Source organism: Calypte anna, chromosome 4, assembly GCF_003957555.1.
Source record: "Calypte anna isolate BGI_N300 chromosome 4, bCalAnn1_v1.p, whole genome shotgun sequence".
NCBI classification, from domain to species: domain Eukaryota; kingdom Metazoa; phylum Chordata; class Aves; order Apodiformes; family Trochilidae; genus Calypte; species Calypte anna.
This window is the reverse complement of record NC_044247.1, coordinates 1,899,006-1,916,890: the sequence shown is the minus strand read 5'-3', so window position 1 is coordinate 1,916,890 and position 17,885 is coordinate 1,899,006. Positions and strand designations below refer to the sequence as shown.

The following is a 17,885-nucleotide window of genomic DNA, read 5'->3' as shown; positions in this document are numbered from 1 at the left end:
GCTTTTGACCACTTTTTTTTTTTTTCTCTTTCTCCATTTGCTCATGTTTCAAAATCTAACCTTAGAACAGAAACTCCAAAATATAGGTCAGCTTTTTTTTTTTTTTTTTTACAGTTTATAGGTTTCATTAAGCAACAGAATTAACATAATCCTTTCCTAATTACCACAGCTACCGATGCTTATCACTTCTCTACTTGAGAATGTTTAAACTAAAGAAGGACCATGCTATGAAGTACTCCAGATCTCTGATGGAATATTTTAAGGTAATCTTTATTCTGTTTAATTTATTGATATGAAATGAAATACATACCAGTGCTGAGAGCTCTCACAATTTTAACTGCATGACTTAAAAGTCCCACATTTAACCTCTCCTCTGGGAAATGCAGGCAGGGAGTGGGGACAGAAGTGATTTGGGGGATTTTTGGATTAGCCAGTTGATTCAAAGGTCCATACTCAGTAATTCTACTAAAATAACATTATTCTCAACATCATGTAATGCTTATGCAAGTTCTTTAAAGGAAACTGATTCTTTCAAGCTTTCAATGTGGAAGTGATTATGAACTGACCCCCAGTGCACCATAATAAAGCAATTATTTAGGCTTTAGTTAGTTAAGTTCAGATCTTAAATTCAGTGAGATTTGCTGGAGCTTCTTGCAGACTTGGAGATTTCTCTTTTTTAACTTCAAGTTGCCTTATCTCCATCTTCAACGTTTGCCTTTGCCTTGAATCAAGTGGAGATCAGCTGATTGTCATGACTGGATGAGCTTTACCTTGTCTAATGTTTAATGTTTACCCAGTCTAAGAATGACAAGTCCTAAATTAAGAAAGAAACAGAATATTTCTTCAGGCTTGCCAAATTTTTGATATTTGTGTTTTGCTGGTTAATGCTGTTTCAAGCATACGTTAATTATTGTGCTTTATTACTGCATATTATTCTGTAATTATATACTCATCCTGGTTTGTCAGCCCATCAGTCTTTTTTTGTTGGGTTTTATTTTTCAGCCTTTGAGTTTGTTCCAGGCTTTGACATAGTAGTATTGCAAACCAGTAAAACTTTTAACACTGCAGTTTTCATATTTTCATGTAAATGGTGATAAAATGGCCCTTCTGCTGCAAAACTCCAGTACTATCATGCTAGTGTTTTATTGATTTTATTAATTAAATTAAACCATTAACAGAATATTGAGTCTGGGTCATTTTTAACACTAGCAACCCCCACTTAGTCCTGAATTCCCTGAGGTCCTCTGTGGGTGTTTGTCTCTGTAATTCAGAAATGTTACTCCTGATCTTCTGCTTAAATTGAGGTTTTTCTGGAAGTTTTTAGGAGTGCCTCTGTTATACTCACAGAGATTTCAGTCAGGGCTTTCCACAACAAATTAAATACGAACTGGACACATTTGCAGCCTCAATGTTTTCATTAAATGTGTTCCATCTTCGAATTTCATCCAGGATAAAAGTAGATTGTCTCTTAAAAAAAAAATATATATATATGTATACTTTTTCTGCAGAGAGGGATAAGCTTTTTCTTCAGAAAGTGATTTCTTAAAAGAAAAAAAAAAATAAAGAGAGAGAAAAATGAAGAGAAAATTAAAACACAGTAAAGTAATCAAATCAGGAATGCTGGTTTTAGGCTGAGTATTTCAGGACTGCTACTGTGTGTATGTTGTGAGCACTGTAACTCATTTGCTAGAAGTAGTGTTTGAGTGTACTCAGATTATATGTTCAGGATATTTTTGTAGTAAAGGCATGGGAGAGGAAAATAAAAAATGGGAGCTATTAACTACAGAATAGTTTTGTATTGCTGCAGAATGTTCTCTGTTCACTATCAAGAATCTGTAATACAAATGGAATAGATTAACTATTTGAATAGAGTTGTTATTCAGAATTTTGCACAATTTTAACTGTCAAAAGAAGCCCACTGTTTATAGCAGAGCTGGAGAGGAATTTTTTGGCAGAATTGTTTTTTCATATTTTTCCTTAGCCCAAATTGAAACCACTTGTGGATGGAACTGCTTCTGATTAATTCCCAATTAAAAGTTTCAATATATTTTTTTTTTTTACATTTCAAAATGAAATATAACCATTTAACCATAACAGTAGTTTTGAAATTTAGAGACAATTTAGAGTACAATAAAATTACGATTTTTTTTAATTGAAATAAAACTTTTAAGATTAGCCAGATGGCATCCCTTGACCCCTTTTACCGAAAAGTCTGAAGGAAGTTTTTTATGGTTTTGAAAATGTGTTGTCAATTGGCAAATCTTGAAAATGTGTAGTCACTGGCAAAGCATTTCAAATATTTCATTATCAGATAATTCCCTCTGATCAAGAGCAGTCTTACTCTTGAAGGTCTAGGATTCAGTCTCCAGATACTGTCATGGAACAATCCCCAGACAACAGAAACTAACAGCAAAGCTGTGTCTTCATTCCTGAAGATTTTCTAGAGGGGTTTAGCATCTCCTTCCTCCCTACATACGAGTGGGTGGCAAAAATAGGCAGTGCCTGTGCTCTGTACTGCAAAATGCTCCTTGCTCACAGCTCTAGTGAAACAGTGGTTCTGTAGGAACATATAGGCAAGGCAGTATCATGGTTTGGGCAGTGTTTCTGTTTTGTTCAGTAGTGTTTGGCAAGTGTTTTAAAAGTGTTTAGCTGTATTTTAGAAGTCCGGAGTTGGTATTTTGCTCCCATAGGTAGTTGCATGAGCTTGGGCCATGCCCCGAGCTGCTCCACTGCATCCCTGTGCCTTACATGCAAAAATAGCCATTACAGTAACTGGATGAATCTTGTGATCATGTCAGTAATATTTTGCAGAATATTTTGCAAAATTTGACTGAATTTTCACTGTGGTTACTTCCTTCTTTGAAAGGGAGCTCAGAGTGTTTCCAGAAAGCACACACAGATAGCTTCAGCACTGATACTACTGCTTTTTATGGGAACTAAGTAAGATGCCACCCAGTCTGAGTGAGACCTGAAAAATCTGGGCTTTATTGTTGCTGGGCAATCTTTTTGTACAGGGTTGTACAAGGTGCCACACAGACCTGAAAGGCAGAATGAGTAAGCAGGTAAGGAAAGTCAATTTGTGCAAATAAAATATATAAAACCAAGGACATTCAAGTAGATCCTCACTAGAAGTTTTATTTCTACTACTATCTGAGTCCCAAGCCTCCTTCCCTAGCAACTTGGGAGGGATTAATTTCATTAAGGCATCAGCCCCAGTTCTTTTTGTTTCTTATTAAAAGATTGCAAGTCCCCCTAAAGATAAGAAATAATTTGCATTATGAGGAACTTTTTAGAATATGTTTCAGTGGTAATTAAACCACTTGTGAGCTACATCTGCTTTTGCTGAAACTTTCCTCTATTCCCTCGTTCATCAAGTGACTTTCAAGCTACTGGTTGGGACCTTCCAATTTTCCACCAGTCATTTTAATTACGGGACTGATATGCAAAGCTATTCTGCTCCATGCACTGGAGCTCTTGCAAGAGAACCAGGAGTGTTGAGCCTTGTGTCATCAGTGTTCATGTACTCGTGTCACCTTTACTTATGCTTTGGTTTTGTACTTACAGAACTCTTCAAAAGCCTCACAGGCCCCCTCACCTTGGGGTGGCAATGGAAAGTGAGTATTTGCTGCTAATTAATTCTGTGATTCCAAGAGGGGGGGGAAATGTTTTGGTGTCTTTAAAGGCAAAAGACAGGTGATCACTCAGTGGTTTGGGAGCTACAGGTTTGTTTCAGGTATGTAGAAGGTAAAAAATGTTCTTCTGGATACAGACCTCATCTTACAGCTTCTGGGGCTGAAAGACTCCCACGGGGTGACATCAGGTAACCATGTGGCCCATCCAGTATGGGTGGGAAGGAAGAGCTGAAATACACCTTCATCTGTGCAAAACCCCCTGAAGTCTGGAATCAGCCATAGAATCATAGAGTCAGCCAGGTTGGAAGGGACCTCCCATGGTTGGGTCCATGCTGAATTCTTTGACAGTTTGCTTCTCAAGCCAAATGAAGGCCATAAAAATACCTGTTAATTAGCTAGCAAGCACTGTGTCATTTCAGGAAGCCAAAGGAAAGTTAACCTTCACTCCAATGATTTTTCAATGATTCATTCAGTAACGAAAGACCAATGAATATTTCATTGATATATGGTAAGTGCTGTTAAATAAAACTGAAGGCATAATAGTGGTGAAAATGTGAAGGCACTTAGTCAGCCAATTACCAGTGGCTTTAATACTTATGTTAAAACACCCTCACTCAGATCTGAAGTCAGGGAAATGCAGTTCTGATCTGCTGGTCAGTGAAGGGCTATTGCTGGTGTTGCTGCTGCAACCTTGCCTTTAACTTGCAATATCTGCTGCTTCTTTCTCCCAGCCACACCAAATAAAGTACAACTAAGGAGAAGGACTTTGCCTTCCTTTCCTTCTTTATTTGAGTAGGCTGAATTCTAGGTGGAAATTATTATTGTTAGTTGTCTCTTTCTGCTGGTTTCTTAAAAGAAATTACTGTTCAAACACTCCAAGGAAACAAACTAATGAAACTGTAAAAGGTGTTTAGCATGCAAAGAACTGAAGTTTTCATGCAGCCTTTCTTCTGAATCAGGGCAAAACCATAAAAAGCCAGCATTTTACATAAAGGAAAATATATTGGCATAGATAATTCAAAATATTTTTTTATTTATACACACACACCCTGAATACCCCAAATTATTTTGAATATGTGTGTATGTAGATATTTAAGTATAGATCATGACACAAACTAAAGTGATGAATACAAAACCACTTTAAATAAAAACTGAAACTATATTTTAACATTGGAAAAGCGACTACTAAATTAAATTATTCAGTATGTGCTGGTTTTTTTAAGGTATTTAAATGTCAGTGGAGCCTTGTGTTGCAATAAAAATGCAGTAAGGTTTACATAAAGTTTTAGTGCCAAAATAGACCACTGGAGCATCACACCTCATTTGTTCCTTAAAAATTTCATGGAGCAGAAGTTATCCTTTTATTCCCACTGTATAATAGACCCCTATGAAGTGTGTGCTCTGCAGGTGGTGACATCTCCCTTGTTATTTAATGGACCTGATTAGGTGCCCAGGATTTCAGTTTAGGGGGCTTTTAGCCAAGGAGAAAGTTCTTCTCCAGCCACAAGGTAGGCAGCAGTAACCCTGCGTTTGGGTCAGCATCACTTCCAACCTAACAGCCAGCTGATTGGTCTCCATCACTACCTTTGGAGGTAAGGAAGCAAAGCTCTGGAAGTGCTCATCTTTTCAGCAGAGAAGGAAGCACTTGGCATGTAAGAATAGCTGAATGCCTTGTTATAACAGTGATACTGTGACACCTGTGACCCAACACACAAAGACCACAGGCCACACTCAGGTCTGACTCCTCTGTCTGGGGTCTCAGAAGAAAAGTTCTCCAGCTAGCTCAGTGTTGCCATGTATCTCAGGTGTCTCTTGGTGGCCTCAAGGCCATCAGATGGTGTTTGCCTTCCCTTATTCCTCTGCAAATTTGTACCACGAGGAGAGACCAAACACCATCAGAACAGAGCACCTCTGGAGATGGATCAGCAGTCTGGTTCAGAATGGGGAGACAGCAGGGCATTCTTAGATTTTTTTATTTTTATTTTTTTTTTAGCAAAGCAAAACTTATCCATTGTCATGAAGTACAGTCTGCTCCAACTACCAAAAATCTCAGCTTGCCTTACTGGAACTTCTAGCCACTTTTGTTTGTAAGGGTTGTGAACCTCCACAAAGTTGGCCTGTGTTCCAGGCTGGCAATGAAACAAATTTTCCTTGGTTTCATTACAGAAATGTTTCCCACCTCTAGCGACAGAAAGTACAAAACAGAGAGATTTAATAGACTCACCACAGTAATAGTGGCTGTGCACAACAGATTAAATCCAATGAACAATGTGCTGTATTTGGCAGAAGGGTGTCAGCTTGTTGTAAGTGGCTCTAACAAAATACTCCTGGTCTTCTCAGATACTTACAATTTTTAACTGCTCCCAGACCAAATCTGGTACAGTTCAGCTCTTCTGGATGTTAAAGTCACTGCAGCATGTCAAGTAATAAGAAGGTTTAGAAACTTTAAAATAAAACATTTGTGCAAGAGGATATTGCTTAAACTGCAACACATAAGCTATATGAAAAAGCTCCTTGTTGCTGAATTAATGTGGTCTCTAGCTTTGGAAAAAAGAATTCATCCTAGGAACTTGTTGCTGAATACAGGTGCTACCAGGGCACTGCTGGAAAACATGCAGCAAAAGCTGTTCCCATAAATGCCTTCCAGCCCAGGGCTGTGGTGTGGTGGCAGTGGTGTCAACACAGCTCCATGGTCAGAACCACTGATGGTTCTTGTAAAGCCAAGAGGAAGAGCCTTTCTATACTAGGGTTTGGATCAGGCCCACAAAGAGTCTGAGTGACCTTGATGCTGTTGCACAGCACGAGGCTTCTGTGGCTGCCTGTCAAGAGAGGGGTTGCAACATCCCCATCTGGAGACTTTTGGTGTCTGCTTCATGCAGAGATTGCCAGGGGCGCCTCAGCCCTGCGTTTCGAGTGTATTCCCCAGCAAATTGAATGGATATGTTTAGGTAAGTGGTTCCAAATGGGGGCAAGAGAAGAGGTTTTTGGAATCCTTAATCTTGTTCACTGAAACCAATTCTCAAAGAGCGTAGCAGTGTGTGAGCATTCAGCACTGCACAGCTCCAAACATGAGCCTGCTGTGCTGACCCACACTGCCTGCAGCCAGGAGGTGATTCCTAATCTCTGGTGTTAGAATTAGAGGAAAATCTATATTAGAACATTAGTGCTGCACTAAGTAGGTAACTTAAAACACTGCTCCGTACAAAACTGTGTGAATAAACTGTAGGCAATTAGAAACAAATCTCCATAGCCAGCCTTAAAAGAATCCTATAGAGATATTCATAATCCTGCAGTACCCTCAGCTCCCAATATTGCTCTGCAGGGTGCTTTTAAGACTTGCACTTTACTTATTGTGGTGACTGTATTTGGAGCAAACTGTCGTTGTGGTTTCCACAAAATGCTTTGATAATAAGCCAATATTGCACATTGAGTGTTTTCTTACTGCCATTGCAGCTTCTGGCAGCAGGTAGAAAAATCGTTACAGCTATGAGATACTTCTTTCTTTGAAAGATTGTTCCTTTTTTGTGATGGATTTTTTTTTTTTAATAACAGGTTCATTTGTGAAGAGAATTCAGACCCTTTTTATTTTGCAGTTATTCCCAGTTTACAAGCTCTCCTTTCTCATAAAACCAGGAGATGCTACTGCATGTTCTCCCCTAACTGGGGTGCAGAGGTCGTTTTTCAAGGGCCTTTAGGATGGCAATGAAGTTGGGGGTGTGTCAGAGGGACTCACTCTCCCTTTATGTCTCACAGGAGCACAGAAACACCATCACCCATGTCCCTGAGCCCGTCCCCCATCAGCTCTGCTGGAAGTGGCACGGGCACCACCAGCTCCTCCTCAGCAGGAACCATCACTATCCCTCAGCGCATCCACCACATGGCTGCCAGCCACGTCAACATCACCAACAACGTCCTGAGGAGCTATGAGCACTGGGACATGGCTGATAAGCTGACTAAGGAGAACAAAGGTGCCCCACTCTTCTTCTTCTTCCCTGTCCCCTTCCACTCCTCGGCTTTAGCTTTGTTTCTGTTCTTGGAGGCGTTGTGGGGAACTGGACCCAGAACCAGCACATCTAAGAGTGTGACAGCTTGAGCAAGCAGACCAAATCTGCTCCTTGGCTGTGGTCGTCAGTGTGTGTCTTCTCTCTTGTCAAGCAGAGAGGGGGAAATGTAGCACACATTGAGCATGGGGTTATCAGAGCAGCTGGCAAATAATATATTGAACAGGAGCCCCGAGTGATGAGAACTTCTGAGTCTGTGAATTCATTCACAGTTTCAGCTTCTCATAGAGCACGGAGGTTATTTTCATACTGCTCTGTCGACTAGTTTAAGGCTATTAAAATGCTAGCTAGGATAATAAGCAAACATTAGATGTTGTGTTTATGCAGGGAGTCTGATTAGGAGATGTCCACTGAAGGCCACGACCTTGGCTCTCCTATGATTGGATTGCAAATCTGCTTGTTTATTCCTGACAACAGAATGTCAGTCTTTACCACAGTGGTTTCAAAGGAGTTTTGGCAAGCAGAAGTGACTGGGTTATATCGAGTGGAGTGGAGTGGCTGAGATGTAACCAAAGGACAAATTTGGCCTGTTGTTGGCCAGCTGTGAACTTCCCCATGATAATGTAATTATTCAGATTCCAGATTTGGTCTTACACAAATCATTGACAAAGCTTTCTTTGACACTAGAGGTTCAGAGCCTAACTGGGAAATTGGCTCATCATGAATTGGCTCATTCTCTTAAATTATAGTGGGATTTCAGATGTCTGACTTTTCCTGACAAATGTGCACACTGTATGCAGTTTGATCTTACTCCCATTAATGTCACTGATTTAGAGAAGCTAAGCTTGAGATTTATAGAGTTTTATGTCTGAATGGTGGGTCATAATGATCTATCCCTGGATGAGGAACAATAATAGAAGTTCTGTCCAGTCCTCCCCACTGCTTCTTGTCTTTGTTCACATTGGTTAATTTAGTAGCAGTGCAGTCATTTTGGATCTTTTCCATAGCTGCATCCATTTTCAAAAAATGTGAAAGTGATTCCCTGTCAAATGTACTGCAGAATGTTACAGCAGGAATGCAAAAGGATGCTCTGATAGGAGAAAGAGATGGCGATAATCTTGTAATTAGCCCCGTGTGTTGTGGAGTTGTTAAATGTTCTACTCAGTACCGAATCAAAATAGCTCAGGCATTCAGCCAAAAGACAGAAAATGTACCCAGGCACTGCTGTTATCAGTCCTAGAGCATGATGAGAAAAATCCTGCTGACTGTCTTACTGCATTTTTTCCCCTGCACTGTTCTTTGTTCTCATTTTGATTTACAACCAAATAAACCCAATTCTGCAAAGCCATATAGGAATAATCTTTATTCAGATGAGCAGTCCCTTTGACTTGAATGGGACTGGATGCATGAATAAGGGTTTCCCACGTGAGGAAGACATCGAGGGTTGTGCCCTGTTCTTCTATATATTGTTTCACAAACTGCAGCTCTGTTACAGGGAATGGAAAGTTTCATGTTACTCCCAGTTTCATTTAAGTATTGTAAACCACTGGAGAGAGATCAGAGTTTCATACGTGCTATAGCATGTCTGCCTTTACATTTTGGATGGAAAGATACCTCATTTCTAATTAAATACCTAATTTAAGGTTTCATGCTTAAGCACAAACTGCAATTACAAAAAAAAAAAAAAAAAGTAAGAACTGCTGTGCTACTCTGCAGGTCTTTGTCATATCACATCATGGTTTCCATTTACAAAAGGATTTATTTAAGACATTTTGACATGAGAAATGATACAGTGGTTCATAACATCTAGCTCTATTTTAGCAGTCATCATCTGTGACTCTCAAATCATTCAAAAAACCTGTATCTTGCTGGCTGGGATGGGACCATTGTTCCTTATTGCTAATCCACCTGTAGCAGCTGTTGCAGTGTCCAAGCTCTGGTGCATTGACTCAGAGTTCAATAATGGCCTGCAACTTGAGTCCTAGGTAAAGAGCAGACCTCAGCCTCTCTCTCAAGGGTTTGGGGGGTCAGTTAATTAGGAAAAACTGTTTGGTTTTTTTCCCCCCCTCTTAAAATAAGAATGGTTGCCAAGAAAAAAACCACAAACCAAAAAGTAACCCATGTTTAAGGAAAAAAATGCATTTTCTTAAAAAAACATAACAAATGGATCCAAGAGATCCAGACATTTTTTTTATTTTTTTTTTTTGGTAGTCAAGTCTCATTTTTCTGTGGTCTTCTGAATCACAGGGGGTGTCTTGCCCAGAATCATATCCCACATAAGCTAATGGAGATGGGCATAAAAATGTGGCCCCATCATTGTAGTGCCTAATAGCCTTTATCTCTGGGTCTTACTGCTGTCATAGATTATTCTAAGGTCATGCCCATGCAGACACAAGAGATTTCTTCCACACTGTAGGAGCTGTGCAGCCTCTCCCTGGACATGGCTGTCAGCTTGGTTTTTGTGCTTCTCTAAGTATCCCTGCATGCTCCCAGTTTGAACTTGACTGATGTTCAGCTGGCTCAGAGCAGGAGACAGAAGTCTTTCTTGTCAGCCTGACAAAAGATGTGCCATTAAAATAAAAAAGGGAGAAGAGCAGAACTGTGGCCTGACAAGCTGATCTGGTTTAAAAAAGGATGCAGGAACGTGCTGTCGTGGATCTCTGGCTGAATTTCCCCTGGTCAGTAGAGTTCAGAGTATGTGGGAGATTAGATGGAGTTTGCCATAAACTCTGCATCTGCAGCAAAGCTAAACTGGAGACTTCCCAAAGGAAACTTATGGGCTGCTTTGTGTTGGATCACCTAGCCAATGTTCACCATTTATAGCATCAAACTCTCAGCTGACTTTAAATATCTGATTTTTTTTAATCTTCCAAAGACAGTAGCACTGTTTCTCTGCAGTGGAAAACTATCAGTTCTGTAGTGATGAAGATACAAGTATAAATATTAGTAAGTGGCTTCAGTGCTTGTCGCTTGTTTAAGAAGTGTTTAACTGGAATTAGGCTTTAAGGTGAATTTTCAGTGTTTAAAGCAATAATTATTTAGTAGAGCCCAGAGAGAGATCACTCAAATGCAAGCAAGACAGTGCATTATTTTACTTCTAAATGTATTGATTTCACACTGGAGGAGGGGAATAAAAGGCAGGGGAAAGAAGATTAAAAGTAACCACTGGCTGCAGCATCTTAACACAACTGGTGATAGCCCTGAGCTTTCATTATGCTTGCTTCCAGCCAAATCACTTTGTGCTCTGATACTGCTGCAACTCCCAAGCTGGCCAGGGTCAGGCTGTCAATACTTGGGTAGAAGAGCTTAAAGCAGCACTTACTTGCTGAAGGAAGTACTGATAGTGATTTTGTACCCAGCATCTGCTCTCCCAAACTGCAGCCAACCCCACGTTAGCTGGCTGAGTGCTGCAGGCTGGATTTTAGATAGGGTAGGAATGCAAGGGCTCAACCACCAGTTATTGTGATTGTTGGGTGTTACTTGAGCTCTGAGGAGCTTTTAACTGAAAGTGGGTTCCTACTAATCTATATATAGTATAAGAGTTGTGTATGTGGGAATGCCTGTACCACAGTGAGCAAATAGAGAGGATGTAAGAGAATAGAGGAAACAATCCAGTTCTTCACTGAAATCAATTAGGAAAGGTCTTTGGCCATAACAGGATTAGTCTTTCACCCAGGGAGCCTCTAACACATGGCATGAACTAAACTGGTGTGTTGCTTCCTAACTGGTTTTTTGTTTGGTGACCTCCTATAACCCATTCCTAGCACCAAATCCCAGTGGCCTTACCTATCTTGTCTTCCCCTTACAGATTCCCATCTCCTAGATGCTGTTTTCCTGCTGTGTTCCCTTGTACACTTCCTTCTCTCCCACCCTACACTCATTCTCTGGGGCCTGTGGCTGCAGCAGTACGAGCAAAGGGCCAAATCTGCTGCAATGGCAATAACAGAGATTGGAGGGTGTCAAAAAGAGCAAACAAGGTCTTCTGCAAGAACCAGGCTACCTCTTCATGCCCAGGAGAGGGTACAGCATGGAAAAGGAAGTGCCACAGTTTGTTGCCAGCTATTTAAATCATGCAGTCAGCAAACCTAGACTCAAAAAAAAAAAAAATGAAAGAGATGATCATCAGAGCTGAAGGAAGAGCAGTGGTAGCCACTCATGCTATGTTGTGGTTGACTTCCAGCATGGATACTACAATTGGATGTGTTTAAATATATTGTTACCTTTGCTGAAATGATTTCCTACATCTGTACCATTGCCCGAAACAATGACTCGTGTTTCTTGTGTGTTACAGAATTCTTTGTAGACCTGGACTCAGTGATGGGACCCTTAACACAACACAGCAGTATGACCAATCTGGTCCGTTATGTTCGCCAAGGACTCCACTGGCTCCGTGTTGAGGCTCATTTGTTGTAGTGGCTGCTGCCCTATCCATAACATCCCCATTCTGCTACCTCTACCAGCGCAGAGACGATCACTGGTGGAACTCCACTCATGTCTGGAACTTCATGTAACTTCATTTTTATTGCCTTTTTTAATATCCTAATCTATTGGAAGTAGAAGTGACCATGAATGGAACTTATGACTCAAGAGCAGTATGTGTTGTACCATCTAATCATTTCCGACAATTTTCTATGCCTTGTGTCTCCTGGATCCTGCCATCCTTATGTGCTTTATGGGACGGTACATTCCCTGCAGTATTGTTTTAAGTCCATGCTGCCTTCAAGTGAAAACAAAAAAAGCACTTTGAGAAGATACGGATTCCTGAGAAATAGTACGAAGAGTCTTAAATATTTGAGGGTATATATGAGAAGTCCCTTCTGAAATAAATTAGTAGAAGTTATAGCTATTCATTCAAATTCATCTTCTGAACCTGAACCAAGCTTCGTGGTGCTTAATTCTGGCATCATTACCTGACACAGTACGTTCCTAAGATTTCATACTTCCTGTAGGCTGATCTCTCAAAGAGAACATTGAATATCTTACAGGTACATAATGTAAGATCACCAAAGGTGTTAAGAGGTAAAAGGTTGAAGGAATGCCTCATTAAAGAATGATGACACACTATGCAATGAGGTTTTGATATTCCATTCTTCCTGTTTATTGTTTGCTTAATAATTTCTGTAGGCAGCAGAATTTATTGCAGTGTTTAGGCAACTTCAAAATATTAGCTTTCATAGTCTCATCTACCATTCCTATACTATATCTGTGAATTTTCTTTCAGTTTTACTGCTTAGTCTCAGATACTCATCCAAGGTTTTTCTTCATAGAACAATCTCTCCTTGCATAGTGACTCAGTGAAAGCAGATTTTAACAGGACTGCTGTAAGCATTGATATTGTATGTAAAAGTCCAGTAATAAGTGTATGCAGATTCTTCATGAAACTCTCCAGAAGTTTAACTAACCAGCTACTGTTGAAACATAATAATTCCATGTGGCATCAATTTTCACCTGTTTTGTTCATTTCAGAGCATTAGAAACGAACAGTATTATCTTGCTATCTTGAAACCAATGTCAAATTAAATAAAATCACCAGATTTACCCAAAAGCAATATAACATTTGTCTAATAATGGCCATGAATACTTCAGTCAGATTACCTATTTTCCAAGCTCTGCATCTGTTTCCCCATGCTGTCATGTTTTGGACCATTCCTCTAATGTGTGAATAATAATGAGAGAATTCAGATAGAATTTCAAAGCAATTGTGAATAAATTACACTATTTCACATTTGCTCTTTCCTCTTGTTTTTTTTCCTGTTATAAACTGCACTGCTCTTCTGGTGCCACTGCTAGAAGCGCTGGTGCATGAAACAAAACAAAATGAATTTATATCAATAATTCACAGGACTTTAAATGGTCTCATTTCATTCTTGATATAATGCCTGCATACCTTACTGAACTGTCAGTTCCATTCCTATAAACAGAAAATGCTCATAGCAATGTAAATACTATTCTGTCTCATCTCATTGAAATAATACAATATGTGTATTAAATGCCATCCAGATATTAGCTAATTGCAATTGCTTTCTGCTATATGATCCTGTTTATCCTTTAATCTGGTGAGTTATTGGATTCTACTCACTGGGTTGTGACTAGATAAATAGGACAAATTTGCATTTAAAAGGTTCAGACCATTACGATTTTTAGAGCAGGCCTTGGATGTTTGCAATACAAGCAGTTAAAGGGCTCTGCCCAGTGCACACTTGAGATAAATATTACTGTAGCTGTTGTATATTAGCTCCCTGTAGTACTACCTTTTCTTAAGAATCAATAATTCCTAATATTCTGTTCCACAAGACTGTGTTGTAAATGTAGCCAAGGTGCATCAGTAGAGATCATCCAGTTTAGGGCTGTCTACAGAGGACATTTGCAGAACATGCACATCCTGTCTTATCTGCACATTCCTGTTCCTGAAGTGGTCAAACAGCCCTTCAAGTTCTCTGAGGGTTTCAGTGGCATGGCTGAAACAGGAATCTGACAGTGTTTGTCACACTGATTCTGGCCCCAGCAGCTGATTAATAAAACCACAACACTGAGAAACTATTGAGAAATGTAGATGAAAGATAGGGTTTGGTTTTTTAAAAAGAAAACAAAACATTGAAATATTTTATTTTTGAACAGGGAGAGTACTTGAGGTGAAGTCATGTTGGGGTGGTTTTGCCATCACCCAGAATTTCCCATTCTTTTTTGCAAGATCTCACTGATGAGATTCGGTAACTATTTAGTCTAATTAGGTGCATCCTTGTCACTTGTTCCTTTAATGAAGACTGAAATCCTAGACTTCTATGCATTTACGAAGGATAGATAAGTCTTGAAATACAATCCTCAGACAGAAGACAGTTCAAAGTGTTAGTTGTAGTCTCCTGATGAAGACACCATATTCTCTTTCCCTCGTTGCTTGCAGTAAACAGACTCCTATCACTAAATTTGCCCCATTTTCACCATTTTTCACTTAAACAGCTTAAGGAATTAGCCCACCTGATTTTGTACTCTGTGAATCAGTTTGCAATGTATGCTGAATCAATGGCATGGTTATAATAAGTCCAGCAGTCAAGCCTGAGATCACAAGCCAACTTACTATTTAGCAGTCTTGTTTCAAAAGCAGCTTAGAAACAAATTAAATATGGAGAGTGAATTACCATCTTATCCCTGGGGATGATGCTTCTTTTGGGTTAGTTATTAAGGATTATTGTACTTTTATAGGCACTATATTCATCTCATTTCAAATGCCAACATGTCATCTTTGTAGAATCATTTTACCCCTGAAAATATTACTTCCACCAGAGTTAATCAAATGAGGTTGTTTGTTTGTTGCAATCTGTGGGGAAGCAGCATGTGTTTGCTCGGGCATTTTCTACATCTGAAGTCATGAACTAAGCCCCAAAATTATAAGATTGGCTTCAAATCATTGGTGGTTTTGGTTTGTTTTAATAAATTTTTTTTGTTCCTGTATGGTCTTCTGGATATTGAGCTTGGAGACTGATTTCTTGACACATTTTGTCATTTTTCAAGCATTCTGAGGGCCAGAAACGCCACGTTTGTTTTAATAGTGATAAACTGAGACAGTGATGTAGTCTCTTGATTTCCACAGCTGGGATTTAAGAAGGACACCAAGCTTCATTCAAAATTGCCAGGGCTGACAAGACTGTCATTTGCGTCCCATGCTTCAGGAGATTTGGAGCAGTATCAATACCTGAGCAATGAAGGGAGCATGTGAAGGGCTAAACACAAGCATTTGGCAGCTCTGTGGGTACAAGATTTAAGGGCATCAAAGTCCTAAGTGCTCAAGAGAGGCATTTACATAGCACTTAACCTCCATGTCAAGAGCTGCAGCTAGTCTTAAGTGAAGTATTTGATAAGGTGCAGGCAGAATATCCTGCTCAGAGTGCAGTGAGGATCTCTTGCCATGTGATGCCTGCTGGGAAACCATGGTCCTTGAGAGCTGAGATGGAAGAGGAAGCCTGGGATGATGTATCCCATATGGGCCATGTTCCCCTAGCCCGGGTGACATTGGTCACTGATCTCAGCTGCATTCCTTTGGCTCCTTTCAAAGGACAAATTGCATTTCCCACTCTTAGCAAACCAGCAGTGTAAACAGTTCACACCGAGTCTGGAGAGCCAGGTTTGGCACAGTATCTGTGCCTTTTATTTTTGTAATTTCATTTTATCTTTATTTTTGTAGTCATTCAGATTTAGTCTAGAGCCTTTGTATTGATAGTGTTGGTGGCAATCTTTCCAGTTTCTTATAGCTTTATTTCACTTTTTCCTACATGTTCTTTGAACTTTCAGTTATTTAAATAGTCCCTCCATGAACATGTATCCTCATTCATAGATGACCTCCTTTGAAAGACAGAGACAGGTCTGTTGATTTCATTGTGGGGCTTTTTAAGAATAAAAGATTGAGATCTTAATTCCTACTAAAGAAACAAATTTGTGAAATTTAATCTGGGCCTTCATTTCTATGTGCTTTAATTTCATATATTTTGTATTTTTCCATTATGATAGTTTGGATTAATTGACAAGTTTCTAGGTACTTTGGAAGAAACGTTTTCACTTTATTTTTATCAACATTTAATTACGTCTAAATTCAACGAGTAGATTTGTGAGTACAACTTAAAAGACTGAAAAAATGGGGCTGTTAATGGATTCTGACTTAGGTATTAATATTCTGCTTTGCTTCAAGTTCAGGAGAATACTACACATAGTATTGAAGCAAGAATATGTGTGTGTGTGTGTGTGTGTGGATGGATGGATCTGGATGTGGTTTTGCAACACAAAGTCCATGCTCATTACTTCATAGCACAGGAGAAAAGCTGCAGTAGCCTTAAAGAGGAAATTATTGGAATAGCAGAATTATTGGAGCACTCTTCTGCAGCTTGTATATAGTCCTGGTTGCATCTGTTGTCTCCTTGCAAGCAATGGAGGTATGGCAGAAAATCACAGCTGTGGCATCTTGGTCTCTGAAGTCAGTGTCAAAACTGAATGTGCTGTCAGTGAATTTTTTTTTTCAGAAAGTTAACTCATTTCAGTGTCTTGAAACTTTAAGAAAGGCGAAGTATTTCACAGGTCAATGAAGAAAATCAGTTTGTCTTTTTGAAGCAAGTGTGGCAATGTCCTGTATGTGGACAGGCCCACAGCCCCAGGTGTGCTTGCAAAGGTTCTTTGCTTCTGGCAGTGTCTCCGGAGTGCACTGGGAGTGAGGCAGAGGGGATGAAGATGTGCAACCAGTCCACTGACCTTATGACATCTTCCAGCTTGACTTTATAAATACAGATGAAACAAGTCCTGTTAATGTAAGGCTCAGTTCCTTTAATACTCCTCCTTTACTTCCATGATATAACCACACCACCAGACACAGCTGTGCATACAGGAGTCTCTATTGCCTAAAGAGATTTATATATATATATGTATATCAATTACTACATTTAGTGACATATTTTAGATATACCACTTGATACTTTATAGCCTGTATGTATAGGCTAAAAGCTCCATTAGGCTCTGCTTCACTATTGAAACCTCCCTGCTCCTGAATACAAGATGCTTCTGCCTGAATCCAGAGTAGCCCTCTCCTTTACAGCTCAGACACAGCTTTCTGATGCACTCTGTAGCTTTACTTCACTCATGCTGTTTGAAAGATGTTTTTTCTATTTCTTTTGTCTTCCAAGATCAGTGATTCTGATCATCCAGTGCCAGTTTAAACCCATGGTGGCAGCTGTTGGGGTCAGAAGAGTCTGAGTTCAGACCTTGTGTACAGCCAGGGGGATCCCAGGCTCTACATATAGAAGTGAGAGCAAATTCAGGTGCAGAGAAGTTACTGCATGGAACTGCCAGATGAGAGACAACCCTGGCCACATCAGAAAGCATTTGACAGAAATAATGTGAAGCTCTGGCTAGACTTGCAGGGTACATAGCAACATCTCAAGCAGCTCATTGACACTGTAATCGTTAGGCAATGCTAAAGGTGTGGAGAGGGGTTTAAAGGAACTGGAATAAGTTGGTGTGGTCTGGTCTATGAATTTAACCTGTGAGTGCTCCTTGGGAAGGGGGAGTCACTACCGTTGATGTGTTCTGCAAAATAACACCAATCCCATGGCATCCTCCAAAACCTGAATATGGCACCACCCCACCCGTTTCCTTAATCCACCTCCGGGTGCCACCACATCACAAAGAGTTAATGCTTGTCACTGCCCTGAAGTCACCACAGTGTTAAACCATTTCACCCTTACCAGTTCAGCAAGGACCAAGCCCAGGGACC

General features: G+C 39.9%; 1 protein-coding gene across 3 annotated transcripts in view; it reads left to right on the top strand.

The window, feature by feature from the left end:
- AFF2 (AF4/FMR2 family member 2) overlaps window positions 1-15,275 on the top strand; it is a 330,337-nt gene extending 315,062 nt beyond the window's left edge. For all 3 annotated transcript variants that reach the window (XM_030449005.1, XM_030449004.1, XM_030449003.1), the window contains 4 exons: window positions 170-263; window positions 3,565-3,614; window positions 7,386-7,600; window positions 11,925-15,275. In XM_030449005.1, coding sequence (XP_030304865.1) covers window positions 170-263; window positions 3,565-3,614; window positions 7,386-7,600; window positions 11,925-12,046 — 481 coding nt within the window. In that variant the 3' untranslated portion in view covers window positions 12,047-15,275. The remainder of the gene's footprint in view (window positions 1-169; window positions 264-3,564; window positions 3,615-7,385; window positions 7,601-11,924) is intronic.
- The last annotated feature ends 2,610 nt before the right edge of the window (window positions 15,276-17,885 follow it).